Source organism: Mustela putorius, unplaced genomic scaffold (assembly GCF_011764305.1).
Source record: "Mustela putorius furo isolate JIRA1106 unplaced genomic scaffold, ASM1176430v1.1 tig00000127_pilon_pilon_pilon, whole genome shotgun sequence".
NCBI classification, from domain to species: Eukaryota; Metazoa; Chordata; class Mammalia; order Carnivora; family Mustelidae; genus Mustela; species Mustela putorius.
Window position 1 is genome coordinate 5,129,991 of NW_025421288.1, and position 13,266 is coordinate 5,143,256.

General features: G+C 43.8%; 2 protein-coding genes across 4 annotated transcripts in view; both read left to right on the top strand.

Annotated features, from left to right (window-relative positions):
- ZFP91 (ZFP91 zinc finger protein, atypical E3 ubiquitin ligase) overlaps nucleotides 1-7,460 on the top strand; it is a 57,614-nt gene extending 50,154 nt beyond the window's left edge. For 2 of the 3 annotated variants that reach the window (XM_045062852.1, XM_045062862.1), the window contains one exon: nucleotides 6,842-7,460. Coding sequence is in view for 1 of the 3 variants with exons in the window: in XM_045062862.1 (XP_044918797.1) it covers nucleotides 6,842-6,856 (15 nt within the window). In the remaining 2 variants the exon portion in view is untranslated. Of the gene's footprint in view, nucleotides 1-1,630; nucleotides 1,719-6,841 lie in introns of those variants that run through there. The other variant, XM_045062849.1, reaches the window with a different exon arrangement.
- On the top strand, nucleotides 4-6,576 carry CNTF (ciliary neurotrophic factor). Its single transcript, XM_004777614.3, has 2 exons — nucleotides 4-1,731; nucleotides 3,230-6,576. The coding sequence occupies exons 1-2, from the start codon at nucleotides 1,618-1,620 to the stop codon at nucleotides 3,716-3,718; spliced, it is 603 nt and encodes a 200-aa protein (XP_004777671.1). The 5' UTR covers nucleotides 4-1,617; the 3' UTR covers nucleotides 3,719-6,576.
- Nucleotides 7,461-13,266: the final 5,806 nt, after the last annotated feature.

The following is a 13,266-nucleotide window of genomic DNA, read 5'->3' on the forward strand; positions in this document are numbered from 1 at the left end:
GATAGTTCACTTCTGACTCTTTGTTCTTGATCTCTAATGCTGAGTTGCCATAGGATTCTATGATCATCTGGCCAGCTTGGAAACTCCTCCTGTGTTTGAGCCTTCTGGAAAAGATGGCCTTATTAATCTAGTAGAGAGAACTTTAAGGATGCTGTGAGGTTTATGTTAGTCTGATAACGACAAAACCTTGATAACATTTAATATCAGTGCTTTTTCACAAAACTCCATGTTCATAGCCAGTACTAACTTTAAAAAAAAAAAAAGGAAAAATAGAATCCTCCTACCTTCTTAAAAGGCCTACTGTGGGCTGCCAGTCTCACTTTTCCTCCCTTCCACCCCTTTTTTATTGTTTCACTGTGGAAGTTTGTACCTGAGAAGGCATGTGTTTCCATTTAGAGAAAATGTCTATGGTATGAAATAGTGAAAGTCAGTTGATTTGGGGATGACTCAGCTCTTTCGGGGAGCATCATCTTCTAACCTGCAGAGTTAAGTTAGATGCAGTAGAAAAGAATTCTGCACCTGCGTTTAAACTCTTTTGCCCTTATTTCAAAGCCCAGCTCGTTCTCGGAATTTGTTAAGAAGCAGTGTGGTGTGACTGGGGTAAGGAAGAAAAAGAAAAGCATGTTGTCACTTGAGACTGCCTTAGAACTGTCCCAGTCAGGGTTGGGTGTTTCCTGTCCTTTGGAAGAGAACTGGCCTAAACAGTACCTCCTTCATCCTGCAGCTGTGAGGAAGGCACCAGGATCGAGGTTAGAGATGACTTACCTGGCTGATGTTTAGTTGAGGGTAAATGAAACTAACTTTAAATACGTAATGAAACAATAGAAGTGAAAAGATGCTGTGTTTTTAAAGGACGCATTTCACATAAATTTTATTTCTTGAGCAAAATGTAAAAAACCTAAAGAATGAAATTGCAAAGTCAGTGGGGGAATCAGAGACCTATGTTTAAATGATATGCCTGCTTGTTGGATTTTGTGCAACATTTAGTTTCTTTAAGCCTTAGTTTCTTAATGTAAAATGGGGTAAATAGTATTTATCTCATAGAATTATCCTAAAGATCAAATAAAGGCTTTAAAGCCTTTTACATAGTGTCTGTCTCAGAGTAGCTGCTTAATCAATGGCAGCTATATTGATGATAAAAACTCAATATTATTGAATACTTTACCAGGCCAAAAAAGGAAAGAAAGAAGGAAGAGGACATGGGGAGTACAAGGGACGGTGATAACAAAATGAGCTGATGATGTGTATATAAAGTAGATCACATTAGGCAGGGGTGTCATGAGGATTAGTGTGATAGTGACCTTGTTGCTAAGTGCAAAAGCAAAACAATGACATAAAAACAAGTAGGCTCGGCACTGGTGGAGGAGAGAGATGGCGGCAGACACTGCAGGAAAGAAAGCTGATTAAAAAGGGGCCTTTGATTCCACAGGCACAAAAATCCACAGCCAGGAATTTGCTGCCACCTCTGAGTCAGGCAGGGGGGTGGGGGTGGGGTGCACAATCCCATTAGTAGAGAATGCCCAGTGGATTTAGTCTGAGAGTCACATTTCTTATTTGGACCAGTGTAGACAGAAGCAAACCCAGCTCACTTGTTTCCTGGGACAGTTGAGTTAGGGGATGGCTTTTGCAGAGCACTCACCGCTGACCCCTCACCGCCGGGACCTCTGTAGCCGCTCTATCTGGCTAGCAAGGAAGATTCGTTCAGACCTGACTGCTCTTTTGGAATCTTATGTAAGTCGCCTAATTTGCTGTTGTCTGTTTTCACTTCATCTCTTCTGATGCAGCTCCTTATCATCCTGTTCCAGCCCCCATTACCAGTCATGAAGGCCCTAATCATAAAATCATTCATAGATTGGGGGCCTATTACTTGATATGGTTCCTTCCCTTAAGGAAATTCCTGTGACCTTATTTTCTTCTCTGGGCTGTTTAGGAGGCATGTTCTTCGAATAAGAAAATAGCCATAGGTTTCTGGGTAGAATTGGCTGCATATCGTGGAGACTATTCCTAATTTGATTGCCTACAGTCTGAATTCTCCCAGAATAGATTAACCATGGCATGGGCCCTCCATGAAGTGTGGGTTCTTCATCCACATTATCCACATTCTGAATTTTTGAGCTATGTAAATGAAAGAATGAGGTTTATAGGATTGGGAGAAGAACAGCATAAACCCAAAGAATTTCTAATGTACAGTATTAGCCACCCAGTCTTTCATTACATATATCAAGTCTCTGTGTGCCTAAGGAGAATGGTCACCTACACTATCAAAAGGAACCCCTAGAAGATTCACTGGGGACTTAGGGAAGTGTCAAAGGAGCTAACCATGCAGTTCCAGGTTGGTTTTCTGATAGTGGGAGATCCCCATCAGTCTCCACCTAAGGCCTGCTATTATAGAAACACTGAAAAGGGGCGCCTGGGTAGCTCGGTGGATTGGGCCGCTGCCTTCGGCTCAGGTCATGATCTCGGGGTCCTGGGATCGAGTCCCACGTCGGGCTCTCTGCTCAGCAGGGAGCCTGCTTCCCTCTCTCTCTCTCTCTGCCTGACTCTCTGTCTACTGTGATCTCTCTCTGTCAAATAAATAAACAAAATCTTTAAAAAAAAAAAAGAAAGAAACACTGAAAAGGAGAGTTCTAAATTTAAATTCTCTGAGAATTTGTTTATCTTTATACAGCCTCACCAGTTAGAAGTCAGACTCTTTGAAGTAACGTTTTTTATTTTTAAATTTTTCTTTGTTTAATTCCCACTGAATTCTTTAAAGGATTGTCTTCACCATTGAGAGTGGATAATGAAGGAGAGGAGGTTAGAAAAACTCTGCAGTGGGTTAATACTAGGGCTTCTTAATAGGTCTGGTCAGTGTCTTCAAGTAAGTTTAAAATATCTAAAACTCCAGTATGATTCAAATATTCCAGTTTCCAGGAGGGAGTTCAAGTGGGAAGGAAAAATTGTAGACCAGTGTTTTTCAACCTTCAGAATCTACTGAAAGCTGCAAATTCTCCCACAAAAAATGAATAGGTAGTCAAAGCAGTATATATCATTTCAGGGAGAGTAAGGTCTTCCTAAAGTCCAGTCATTGGATCCCAAATGAAGAGTTCCTTTTGGAGAATTTTTATTTTCTTTACAATTTGGATCCTTGACCAGGAAGGTTTTTAAGACTTCACATGAGATTTAGAGATTAAATGAAAATTTGAGGATAATTACAGAAGATGTGATGTTTTTATGTATCCTTGGCCAGATGAAGCATCAGGGCCTGAACGAGAACATAAACCTGGACTCTGTGGATGGCGTGCCAATGGCAAGCACTGATCGGTGGAGTGAGCTGACTGAGGCAGAGCGACTCCAAGAGAACCTCCAAGCTTATCGTGCCTTCCATGCTATGTTGGCCAGGCTTTTAGAAGACCAGCAGGTGCATTTTACTCCAGCTGAAGGGGATTTCCATCAAGCAATACATACCATCCTGCTCCAAGTTGCTGCCTTTGCTTACCAGCTGGAGGAATTAATGATGCTCTTGGAACACAAGATCCCCCCCAACGAGGCTGATGGGATGCCCATGATTGGTGGAGATGGTGGTCTCTTCGAGAAGAAGCTGTGGGGCCTAAAGGTGTTGCGAGAGCTTTCACAGTGGACAGTGAGATCTATCCATGACCTTCGAGTCATTTCTTCTCATCAGACTGGGATTCCAACACATGGGAGCCATTATATTGCTAATGACAAGAAAATATAGCAATTATCCCCTCCTCTCTCTCCCTCCTTCCTTTTCTAATGGAATATACACTGCCCTGAGGCCTCAGTTTCCCATTCTTGTTTTAAAGGTTTGAAAGTTTTCTAGCCTTTGAGACCATAGGCATTTTCATCAAGTAGGGTTGGAGACATGGACAGGTTTGATGTGTGTGTGTGTTGGAGCCATAATGGAATGGAGGCAAGGGCAACATCCTTCACCTTAGTGCTCTAACCTTTACCCACTAAGTTAACTTTACAAGGATTTAACAGTCTCACAGGATAAATGTGTTTAATTTTAGTCCTAGATGACTTTTCTGGGAAGATTAAAAATTAGTCTTGGACTCTAGCCGATTCAAACTCCTGGATAATAAAAATACTAACATTTATTAAGTACTATATTGTAGCAGTATGCCGGGAGCTCTGTGTGTCTTAAAATATTTACAACAACCCTCTTGAGGGAGGTAGTGTCATTCCCATCTGGCAGATGAGAAAACAAGTTCTAACTTGGTCAAATTACCCAACTAGCAAATGGCACACTTAAGTTCGAACCCAGGTATTTCTTAGCCCAAAGTCTATGTGCCCTTTACTCTAGAGGCCTGATTATGACCCTCTGTCACTGCACCTCTTTGCCGTAGAGAGTTGGAAAATACATTCATGTATTCTATCCCCAGCACTGGAAAACAATCCCCATTATATGTCCTTATAGGTCAGTGACACAGTTTTAGTGTTAAAGGCGGTATTTGTTGCCCACGCTTGGCAAAGACGAGAGCATTAGAGATGTTAAAATTCTGTTTGGGGAAAAGAGTAGGCCCACCAGACTTCTGAAATTAGGAAACTGAAGATGTGCTGTAATACAGCCTGCTTTATAAAGTGTTCCCAAATGTTTTAGGGTTGGGCACAGCTCAGAGCAGCTTACCCCGCATTTATGGTGATCAGCAGTACAGCGATACAGGCCCTGTAAGCAAACATTCACGGACAATGGTTGGAATAGTACTCAGGTTAAAATGTCACAAAACTCCTTTACCACACATTCTCTGGACTTAGTCATGAGGAGAGGGTGAGGCCCACTCTGTTCCCAGTGGGAATGCCAGCAATTCTGAAACAATATATAGCACAGCCTCCATGTTTCACAACAGAGGGACAGGGTGCTGTGTTGAATGTTCTTGAGAGAAACACTATGAAAGACACCAATGGGCAAATGTGGGAATTAATGGAAAGGTCATTTGTAGTCGGGTCTGTGGACTAGTGGTGCGGCATAAATCCAGAAGTTCCCAGGTGTAATGGTATTTCACGCTACCAGTTAAACCCACCATCTTGGATGCAGGACCCAGATTAATTTAGTTTACTTATTTGAATCAGCTCCTGTGCTCTTAAGTGAATCAGGAATCAGAGAGGGCTGGCGCCCATAGGCTGCATGAGATGGGATGGGGTGACCTAGCTTGTGTCTTTTTCCCACAAGGGTTCATGGGGTCAGTGTTAAAAGGACTCTGGGTTGGGCACTGTGGCAATACAAAGAACATAAGGCCCTGCTATGTTCTCTGCATTTGTGGAAATGACCTTGTATGCATAGAAGACATCAATACTGGTTGAAATTGGGAGGCACAGGTGTAAGTGTTAGGGAGTTAAAGAAAAGGAGCTCGACAAGGACCCGAAATCCCTTTCTGGAGGAGTGGGGAGTTTAGTTGTGTCTCAGAGGTTGGCTGAGTACCAAATAGAAGAGATGCGACAGAGACAAGAAAGAGTTGCCTGTTTAGAAGAAAGTGAGTCAGTTAATAAACATTCGGGTCCCACTGCCACTAGAAGTTTATTGTTTGGTTTTATTTGTAATTTTGGAGTAGAAATAGACATTTCCTTAGTAAATGCATGGAGGCTTATTTCATTCAAGCTTTTTCTTCCAACTGGTTCTGCTTCAAGAGCAATATTTCTCATTGATAAAGTACCTGTGAAACTCTTAGATTTAATTAAATTAATGTGAAACTCTTAGATTTATCTGTGAAATATTTTACACTCTTTAATAGATACAGAGGTGACTACAAATTTTCAGTGGGGAATAACTGATTACAAAGTTGTTGAATCTGAAAAGAGTGACCCCTTATATTTATGAGATGGGACAGAGCAGACGTCAGCAGAAGTTTCAGAAGTCAATGGAACGTGGCTTGAGCTCTGAATTACGTGTGAAGGAATATTTATATGTAAGAGGCACATCTGAAGTGGCAGAGGGTCCAGAAAAGGTACCAGTACTAACTATTGAATGGGAGGAGATAGGAACCTGGAGAAGTCTCTGTTAGGTCATAAGCAGCAAGTCACCAGGGTGTACTCCCAGGCTCGTGCTGAGTTCCGTACCAGTTTCTTCAAGAAAACTTGCAACGTGCCTCAAAAGCAGTATGGAGAAAATCCTTAGAAAAGTGTAGATAAAATAAAGGAAAAGTGAGCACTTACCTTTAAAAACTAAGTCATAAATGTGAATGGATCTGAGTGTGTAGACTGCATCATGCTTATCTGAAATGGACAAGACAATGAAAAAGGGACCAACAATAGGTCCATGTTCTAGGTGTGTGTCTTAAGTACAGATAGGGATAAGGGCAACACTGTGGAAGTGTGGTTTCTTTAAGGATCCAGAATCCAAGAGAAATTTTTGGTCTTTAGATTTTACTTTCCTTGTTCCTTAGATCTATATATGGATTGGATCTCTGGGGAATCATATTTTTATATACATGTAAACTGTATTATATAATACATAACTATAAAATTTATATATAATGTATAACATGTAACTATATAGTGGCATATGTGTATGTGTGTGTGCCTGTGTGTGTGTAGATACAAATAAAAGGCATGAATGTAGTTTCTAACCCCAACTCATATTTTGTAAAGATTATTCCTTTTACCCCACAGCCTGTAGAAGTCATCTGTGGAAGAGAGATTTTGTTCTCCTGAATCTGTTAAGGAATTGCATATATGAGAGAAGATAAACTCTTTTTACATTGATTTAAGAAGGTGGTTTGGAAAAAACTTGCAAATTGACACAAACTCACAAGCAATCACCGAATAAAAATAGCTTTGAAATAGGTTTGAGGGAAGTGAGAATTTTAATAAAATCATAGCCTTGGTATTGCTGTCATTCCAGCCTCCTGTGGATTAAAGCCCAATGGATGACTCATTCTGGTAACCAGTGGTCAAACAGAGGACAAGTGAATATTTCAGGGAGACCTGTCTGAGAAGTGGTTTAGAATGACTTCGTGAATCCTCAGCTCCTCAAGTAGCTGAGCATCATCTATTAATACTAAGTAGTGAAATAGAAATGCAGGAGGTGAAGGGGCTTTCACCACAATGAGAAAGTCATGAAGAGGAAGAGGCGGGGGAGAGCTTGGCTATCGCTTCAGTTGACTTACCGTGTGTACATGTCTCTAGACATGTACTGTCTCTGGACAGTTTTCAGACCAGGGCATTTACAAAGGATGGTTTGGCCTCCTGCCTTGTCCCACCCAAGAATGAACCCTCTGAATGTTGGTACATTGAAAGAGTGAAAGTGATAAAAATGTCATCTTTCCACTCAAAAGCTTCTATAGAGCTCTAAAGTCTATAGATAAAGACAGTAAAATAATTTGATCTTTTGGTAAAATGTGTGAGGTATACAATAACATCCGTGTGTGTGATTCTTACATTACTTGGAGCCGTCTATTTTCGGCAGATAGAATATAAAAGATGCAAGAACAGCTAACAATAAAGATCTCGCCTCAGCAGGACCATGAGTTGCTTCTTTTATTTCTGTATCTTTGGATGAGCAAGAGGAATTTCAAGTGATTTCAACATTGGATGAAACCTAATCCTCCCAGCCAGGGCCATGCTCAGTCAAGCGTGCCGGGTAAATCGCCATGGTGCCAGGCCACTGGGAAAATCTCCCAAGGCCAGGCAGCCTAGAAAAGGTAGATTGCCCCATACCTATCAGCTGGTCTGCAGGTGAGGCAGATTTCCTTTCCTATGGTTTAATTCAAGTATTTGAACCCAAGGCAAACTTTTGAAGGGCAGAGGAAAACCCCAATTAGTCCATTTCTTGTCTAGTTTAAAGGTAGAAACGAAGTTAGGGAAGATAATTACCAAGAGATGCTGTGTTTTTATCCACATGTTCAAGGTATGAATACTGTGTTTACTTAGGTAGTGTCATTTATCCTCTGAAATGTCATCTCACAAATGAGGGAAGCGAGAATGAGCATCTACTTGCCCAAGTCTCTGCCCTAGTACCTGACAGGTTTGGAGTTCTAGTTCTGGCTCCAAAGCTCACTACACCCACTGCTGTGGGCCGCCTAGCAATAGAGGTTATTTTATGTTGAAATACATTCTCCCATCTCTGTAATTCATTTTCCTTGGATAAAGCCTATATGGACTTGTGCCAAATCCTGGCCTGTGACAAATCTGGTAAGTTTCCAAACTTGGAGAAAAGTCACCAATTCTGAGCTTCCTCATTTATGAAACAGAAATGAACTTCACAGGTTGATCAATGGTTTAGACAAGTGAGTATCTGAAAGTACTTGTGAATGGCATACAAACCGAGTATATAATGGCTCAAACAGCTTGGATTCGTTTAAGGCCTTCCGCTGAGGAGAGAGCTCTCATCTCAGAGTATCTCAGTGTCTCAGAGAAATACCAGTTGCTCCCCGGAAGCCCATCTGGTCACAGCCTAGACGTCACCCTGTTGTGCCTGTCAGCCTTTGGCCACTAGAGACCAACCCAGCAGCTGCGAGGAATCCAGACCTCCTGAGACTGGCTGTCGTCTACACTCAGAAGGTACCATTCAGAGAAGGTGGGGTCAGACAAGGAGCACCCTGGCAGACACTGCCCAGGGTGTGTGAAAGCACGCATTTAGACAGAAGTCTAAATAAGTCCCCTGCCATATAGCCCCACCCCCCAGGGCTAGAGAGCTTTGGGGAATCTGCCCTGGCTAAAAAGTAGAAGAATTAGCACCACGACTTAGTCTTCCCTCTTCTCCATTAGACCATCCTCATCCTAGGAGACACCTGGTATTTGTGCAACCTTTTCATTCCCTCACATCCAGCACTTTCTGGCAACCCTTCCAAGCCCACGGAAAGTGTGGGGACAACTCATAACCCAGACTTCTCTGGCCACCCCAGCCACCACCTCTGCTATCATCTGGTGGTCCTATAATGCCATCCCTCCCTGGATACGGGAAAAGTAAGACCCAGTCCGAGGTAATGGTGAAAGGTGTTGTGCCCTCCAGGATAAGTGTCTTTCGAACGAGGGATCCAGGGAAGCTTTTTAAAAACACGTTTCTGAGGCAGGTGTCTATCTTTAGGTCAGACCAGCACTATGCCCTACCAGTAGGTAAACATTTAGGACTGCTTTCTCTTCTCTCAATTACCCCTGGCTCTTATCCTCAAATCTTGGGGGTGGAGGGAGAGTGGGGGGTTACACAGAGAACATAGTATGCCACTTAAAAACAAAACAAAACAAACAAACAAAAACAGTACTAAGCTCCAACAGGCTTTGAGCCGTTTCCTGCCCTGCTCCAACCAAATTCAACAACAGTACGTATTGTATGTATTGATGCTCGCTTTGGACCAGTAATAAAGATACAGAAAAGAATGTTAATCATAGTATCAAACATTTAATCAGTGTTCATTTTACACTGTGCCAATCATTGTCCTAAGTGCCTTACGTGCATTAACTGCTTTATTCCTCACAAAAACTATGAGATAGGTACTGACCAGGTTCAGAGTAAGCCACCCCAAAATGTGCTGCTTTGGCATATTGATAAGTTACTTAAAACAGCCTGTGCAGGGGGCACAGGATGCTCTGGCCCCCCTTTGTCCCCTGAAAGCAAGAACTATATCTCCATGGGAAATTACCCACCCGGTGCCAAGGGCGGGACCTCCTCCACCAGAGAGAGAACTGAGGGCTGAGAAGGCTGTTTTAAACAAACCTTGTTACTTCTTCACTCATTTATTACCTCAAGCCCAGACCCCTTGCTCTTGTCAATTCTTCACAGATGTGTTTGTCTAAAAGGTGTAAAAGTTGCCTGCTCTGGTCACTTCTCTGAGTCTCATGTTTTCCTATGCGTGTGTATGAAACGAAACGTGTTTTTCTCCTCTTAATCCATCTTCTGTCAATTTAATTCTTAGACCAGTCAATGAGCCTAGAGAGGAAGAAAGAAGTTTTCTTCCCCTACAGTACAAAGAATTCTTACTGTACAACTGAAGAAAGTGGCACAGACAGCAGGTGGTCCTCTGCCCTGCAAACACAGGAGGCAGGACGGCTCTGAGAAAGACAACAGGTATACAGCCAATGGGGACAGAAGTCAGGGTGCAGCTGGTCGCGCCAGGAGTGAGAAAGCAGAGCTGAGGGAGCCCCACAGAGGGGAGGAAGGAATGCAGAGAACTCCAAACAGGCATTTTGGGAGCTAGGGTTTTGGCCTGGGCCGAGGGGGTGGGCGGGGGTGGAGGAACGAGAAGTGGGCAAGAACATTTTGGAGAGAAGGAGCAGCACTAGTCAATGCCTGCAAGCTGGGAGGCTTGGGCATGTTTGCGAATGTTCCCCAGGACAGAGCGCAGGGGTCTCCAAGAGCCACAGGTTGGGGGAGGTGCTGACACCTTCAGCAGACGCTCTCTTTGTTTTAGAAAACCAGTTCAGATGGTTCTGTAAGAGCTGTACAGGACGTGGAAGTGCCCCAGGGGCAGAGGGATCCGTTAGGAAGATGCTGCTATTCTCAAGGTAGGATATGTTTCAGCTGTTCGTGGAAATGCTAGAGGCACTGGGATACAGAGGTGGACGTGACATAATCCCTGATCTTTTAATATTTGAATTCCGGTGGGGGAAGGCAGGCAACACATAATAATTTAGAGAGAGGTAAGAATCATGTAAGCAATCAAAAAGGTGTGTGATTATAAAATTACTAAGAGATGGGGCCATGATGGGCTTTCTCAAGTGGTTTTCCCCCCAGAAATCTGAAGGATGGGGACTCAGCCCCCAAACGACCTGAGAGTAGGTACCGTGGGCACAGAGAACTAGTGAGTGCAAAGCCCTGAGGCAGGGCTGAGCTTCCCATTCTCTTGGAACTGAAAGGAAGCCAACACAGCAGAAATCAGGAGGAGCAGGGGAGCAATGCCAGGGCCAAGGCCCTCGGCCAAAGACCAGGAGAAACGCATCTGTGGCTAAACAGGTGGCTTTATTGCTCCTTGCAGCGAGGAAGAACAAGCACCATGGGAAACTGTGAGGTATCTCAGTTAGAGAGTGTTAGAACTTACTGTAGAATGAGGCTTCCTCTGGGTGACTCAGAGGAGGGCCTGGGAAGGCCAAGCTCGCCCCAGCTTGGATGCTGTCAGAGAGTGAGGGCAATTCTATGATTGGGGATTTTGTGGGCACCACAGGGACCTTGCTCTTGTCTTTGATTAGACAAAATTAGGAAGTGGCCCTGTTTTGTTTTAGTTATCGTGGTCTCAGGATAGCTTTGTGTGAGGTGATGGTTCTCTGAGATTATTTAAATTGGTTAGGCTCATGGGCCGTGAGCCTCGGACCAGCTCGTAATGCTACTGCAGTCGAGCCACACATGTCGGATCAAGGCTGCACATCACAGCCTGCATGTTTTCTCGCTCACCCGCAGTAAGAGTATGTGTGGACAGGGATCTGGATTTTATTTTAACCGCTGAATACAGACAACAAGTGTACAACCAACCCTGAGAGCAGCCAACATGAGGTTAATATTTCCAACTCTATGAGGTAGGTACTGGTGGGGTTCAGGGAAGGCCACCCCCAAATGTGCTCCTTCTAGATAAAAATGAACCCACTTGTAGAATTGCTCCTCGTTTCCACAGCACACAGTTCAGAGCAAAACTATACTTCACAGTAACCTTCCCCAAACTAACCCAAGTCCCAAGCCTATAATGAATCCCAGCTGACACTTTCTTATTGAGGTGCCCTAATGTCCCCCATGATATGCTGCTGTCTCCCTCACTGCAACAAGCCAATAAACCCAACTTTGACTGCTGATGTTGAACATCATGCTAAGGAATTTAGCTTCATTCTACAGGCAGTGAGGGACCATTCAAGGTTTTTATATCAGTGATCCTCTTAAAATTGGCCTAAACAAGACCAAGACCAGAAGGAAGGAAAGATAAGGAAAAATCATCAGGGTTCATGTCAGTTCTTCTGCCTTAGTTTTATAGAGAACTGCAGGGGTTCCCTGGTCCAAATCCAAGTGCAGAACCCCCTGTGATTCTGATGGCCACCAGAGCTTGAGTTGTCCTAAGGCATATCAGGAAATCGCCCTACTCTCCACCTCCCCAACTGGGCCAATTGGCGTCTCCCAAGAAGGTTTTTCATTATAGCCATGTTGGAACTAAGATTGAATTTAGCAACAAATGTATAGAAAGGGCCAAAATTTGGTTCTAAGCTTTCCAGAAGTCAAAACAAGGACACAGACCTCCTTATTTTATGTGAACTCAGTGTCCTAAGATAGCGACAGCCCTGTTGTCCAAGGCTGCTCCAGGAGATAACATTGCATAGTGTCCAAGGGACAACTCGTTGACGGTAGCCTGGTGGTCTCCATTCTATCAGTGGCTGGGATAGGACTGTAGCAGCCTCTCTTCCGTTCCCCAGAGTCCTCAAAGGGGCTAGGATGCTGGATGGTGGCACCATGCTGCCACCTCCCCTTTGCCCATTTATTTATTTACTTTTGCCTATCTGCCTTGAATACTTTGAGACAGGGAAAATTTCAGTTTTATTCACGTTTGTATTTATTCAAGCACTTCCAATGGGCAAAATTGATTTATCAATGAAATCAAACATTTAATAATCTAAGAGAAGCAGGTCACCTTCTGGTCTTCTTTCATTCAGCAAGCATGTACTCACTAGGGGTTCTGCCTCATATTGAGCTCTGGAAGTTCACCACAGTGAGCACGCTACCCCTCCCCCCATCCAAAGAGCTCCTAGTCACTATGGGTCAAGAACTCAGGCCACGTGACCAACTCACAGTGACATACTGCTGAAGAGATTGAGAGGAGTAAGAAAGGATTCTTCCTGGAAGACTGAAGGGGTGTGTGAGGTAGGGGAAGAATAGGCAAACAGAAATGTGTTGTCAGGGGAGAACTGAGACCGTCATCAGGAAGGAAAGAATCTGCTGAAAGAATCCTCCAAGGCTAGCAGAACTGAACACATTCGAAAATGTGCCTGCCTGAGCCCAAGAGACCTGTCCCCCCCAGGAAGCTTTGCCTTCCCGCTTAGAATTTGCATCCCTCGTTCACTTTCTCATCATGTTTTGTTGGAAGCTCTATGACATTTCCACAATGAGAATTTCTATTTTGTGGGTGTCTGACCCACTCAACTGTGAGTCTTAATGATGCATCTTTGTGTGTCCAGACCACTGCTGCTCACCTCTGCAGAGCACTGCTGCTCACCTCTGCACATCACCAACAGAATTATCTGCACCTTGTGGGGTGCCTGGGTGGCTCAGTTGACTTCAGCTCAAGTCATAATCTCGGGGTCCTAGGATTGAGCTCCACTTTGGGTGCCCTGCTCATTGGGGAGTCTGCTTCTCCCTCC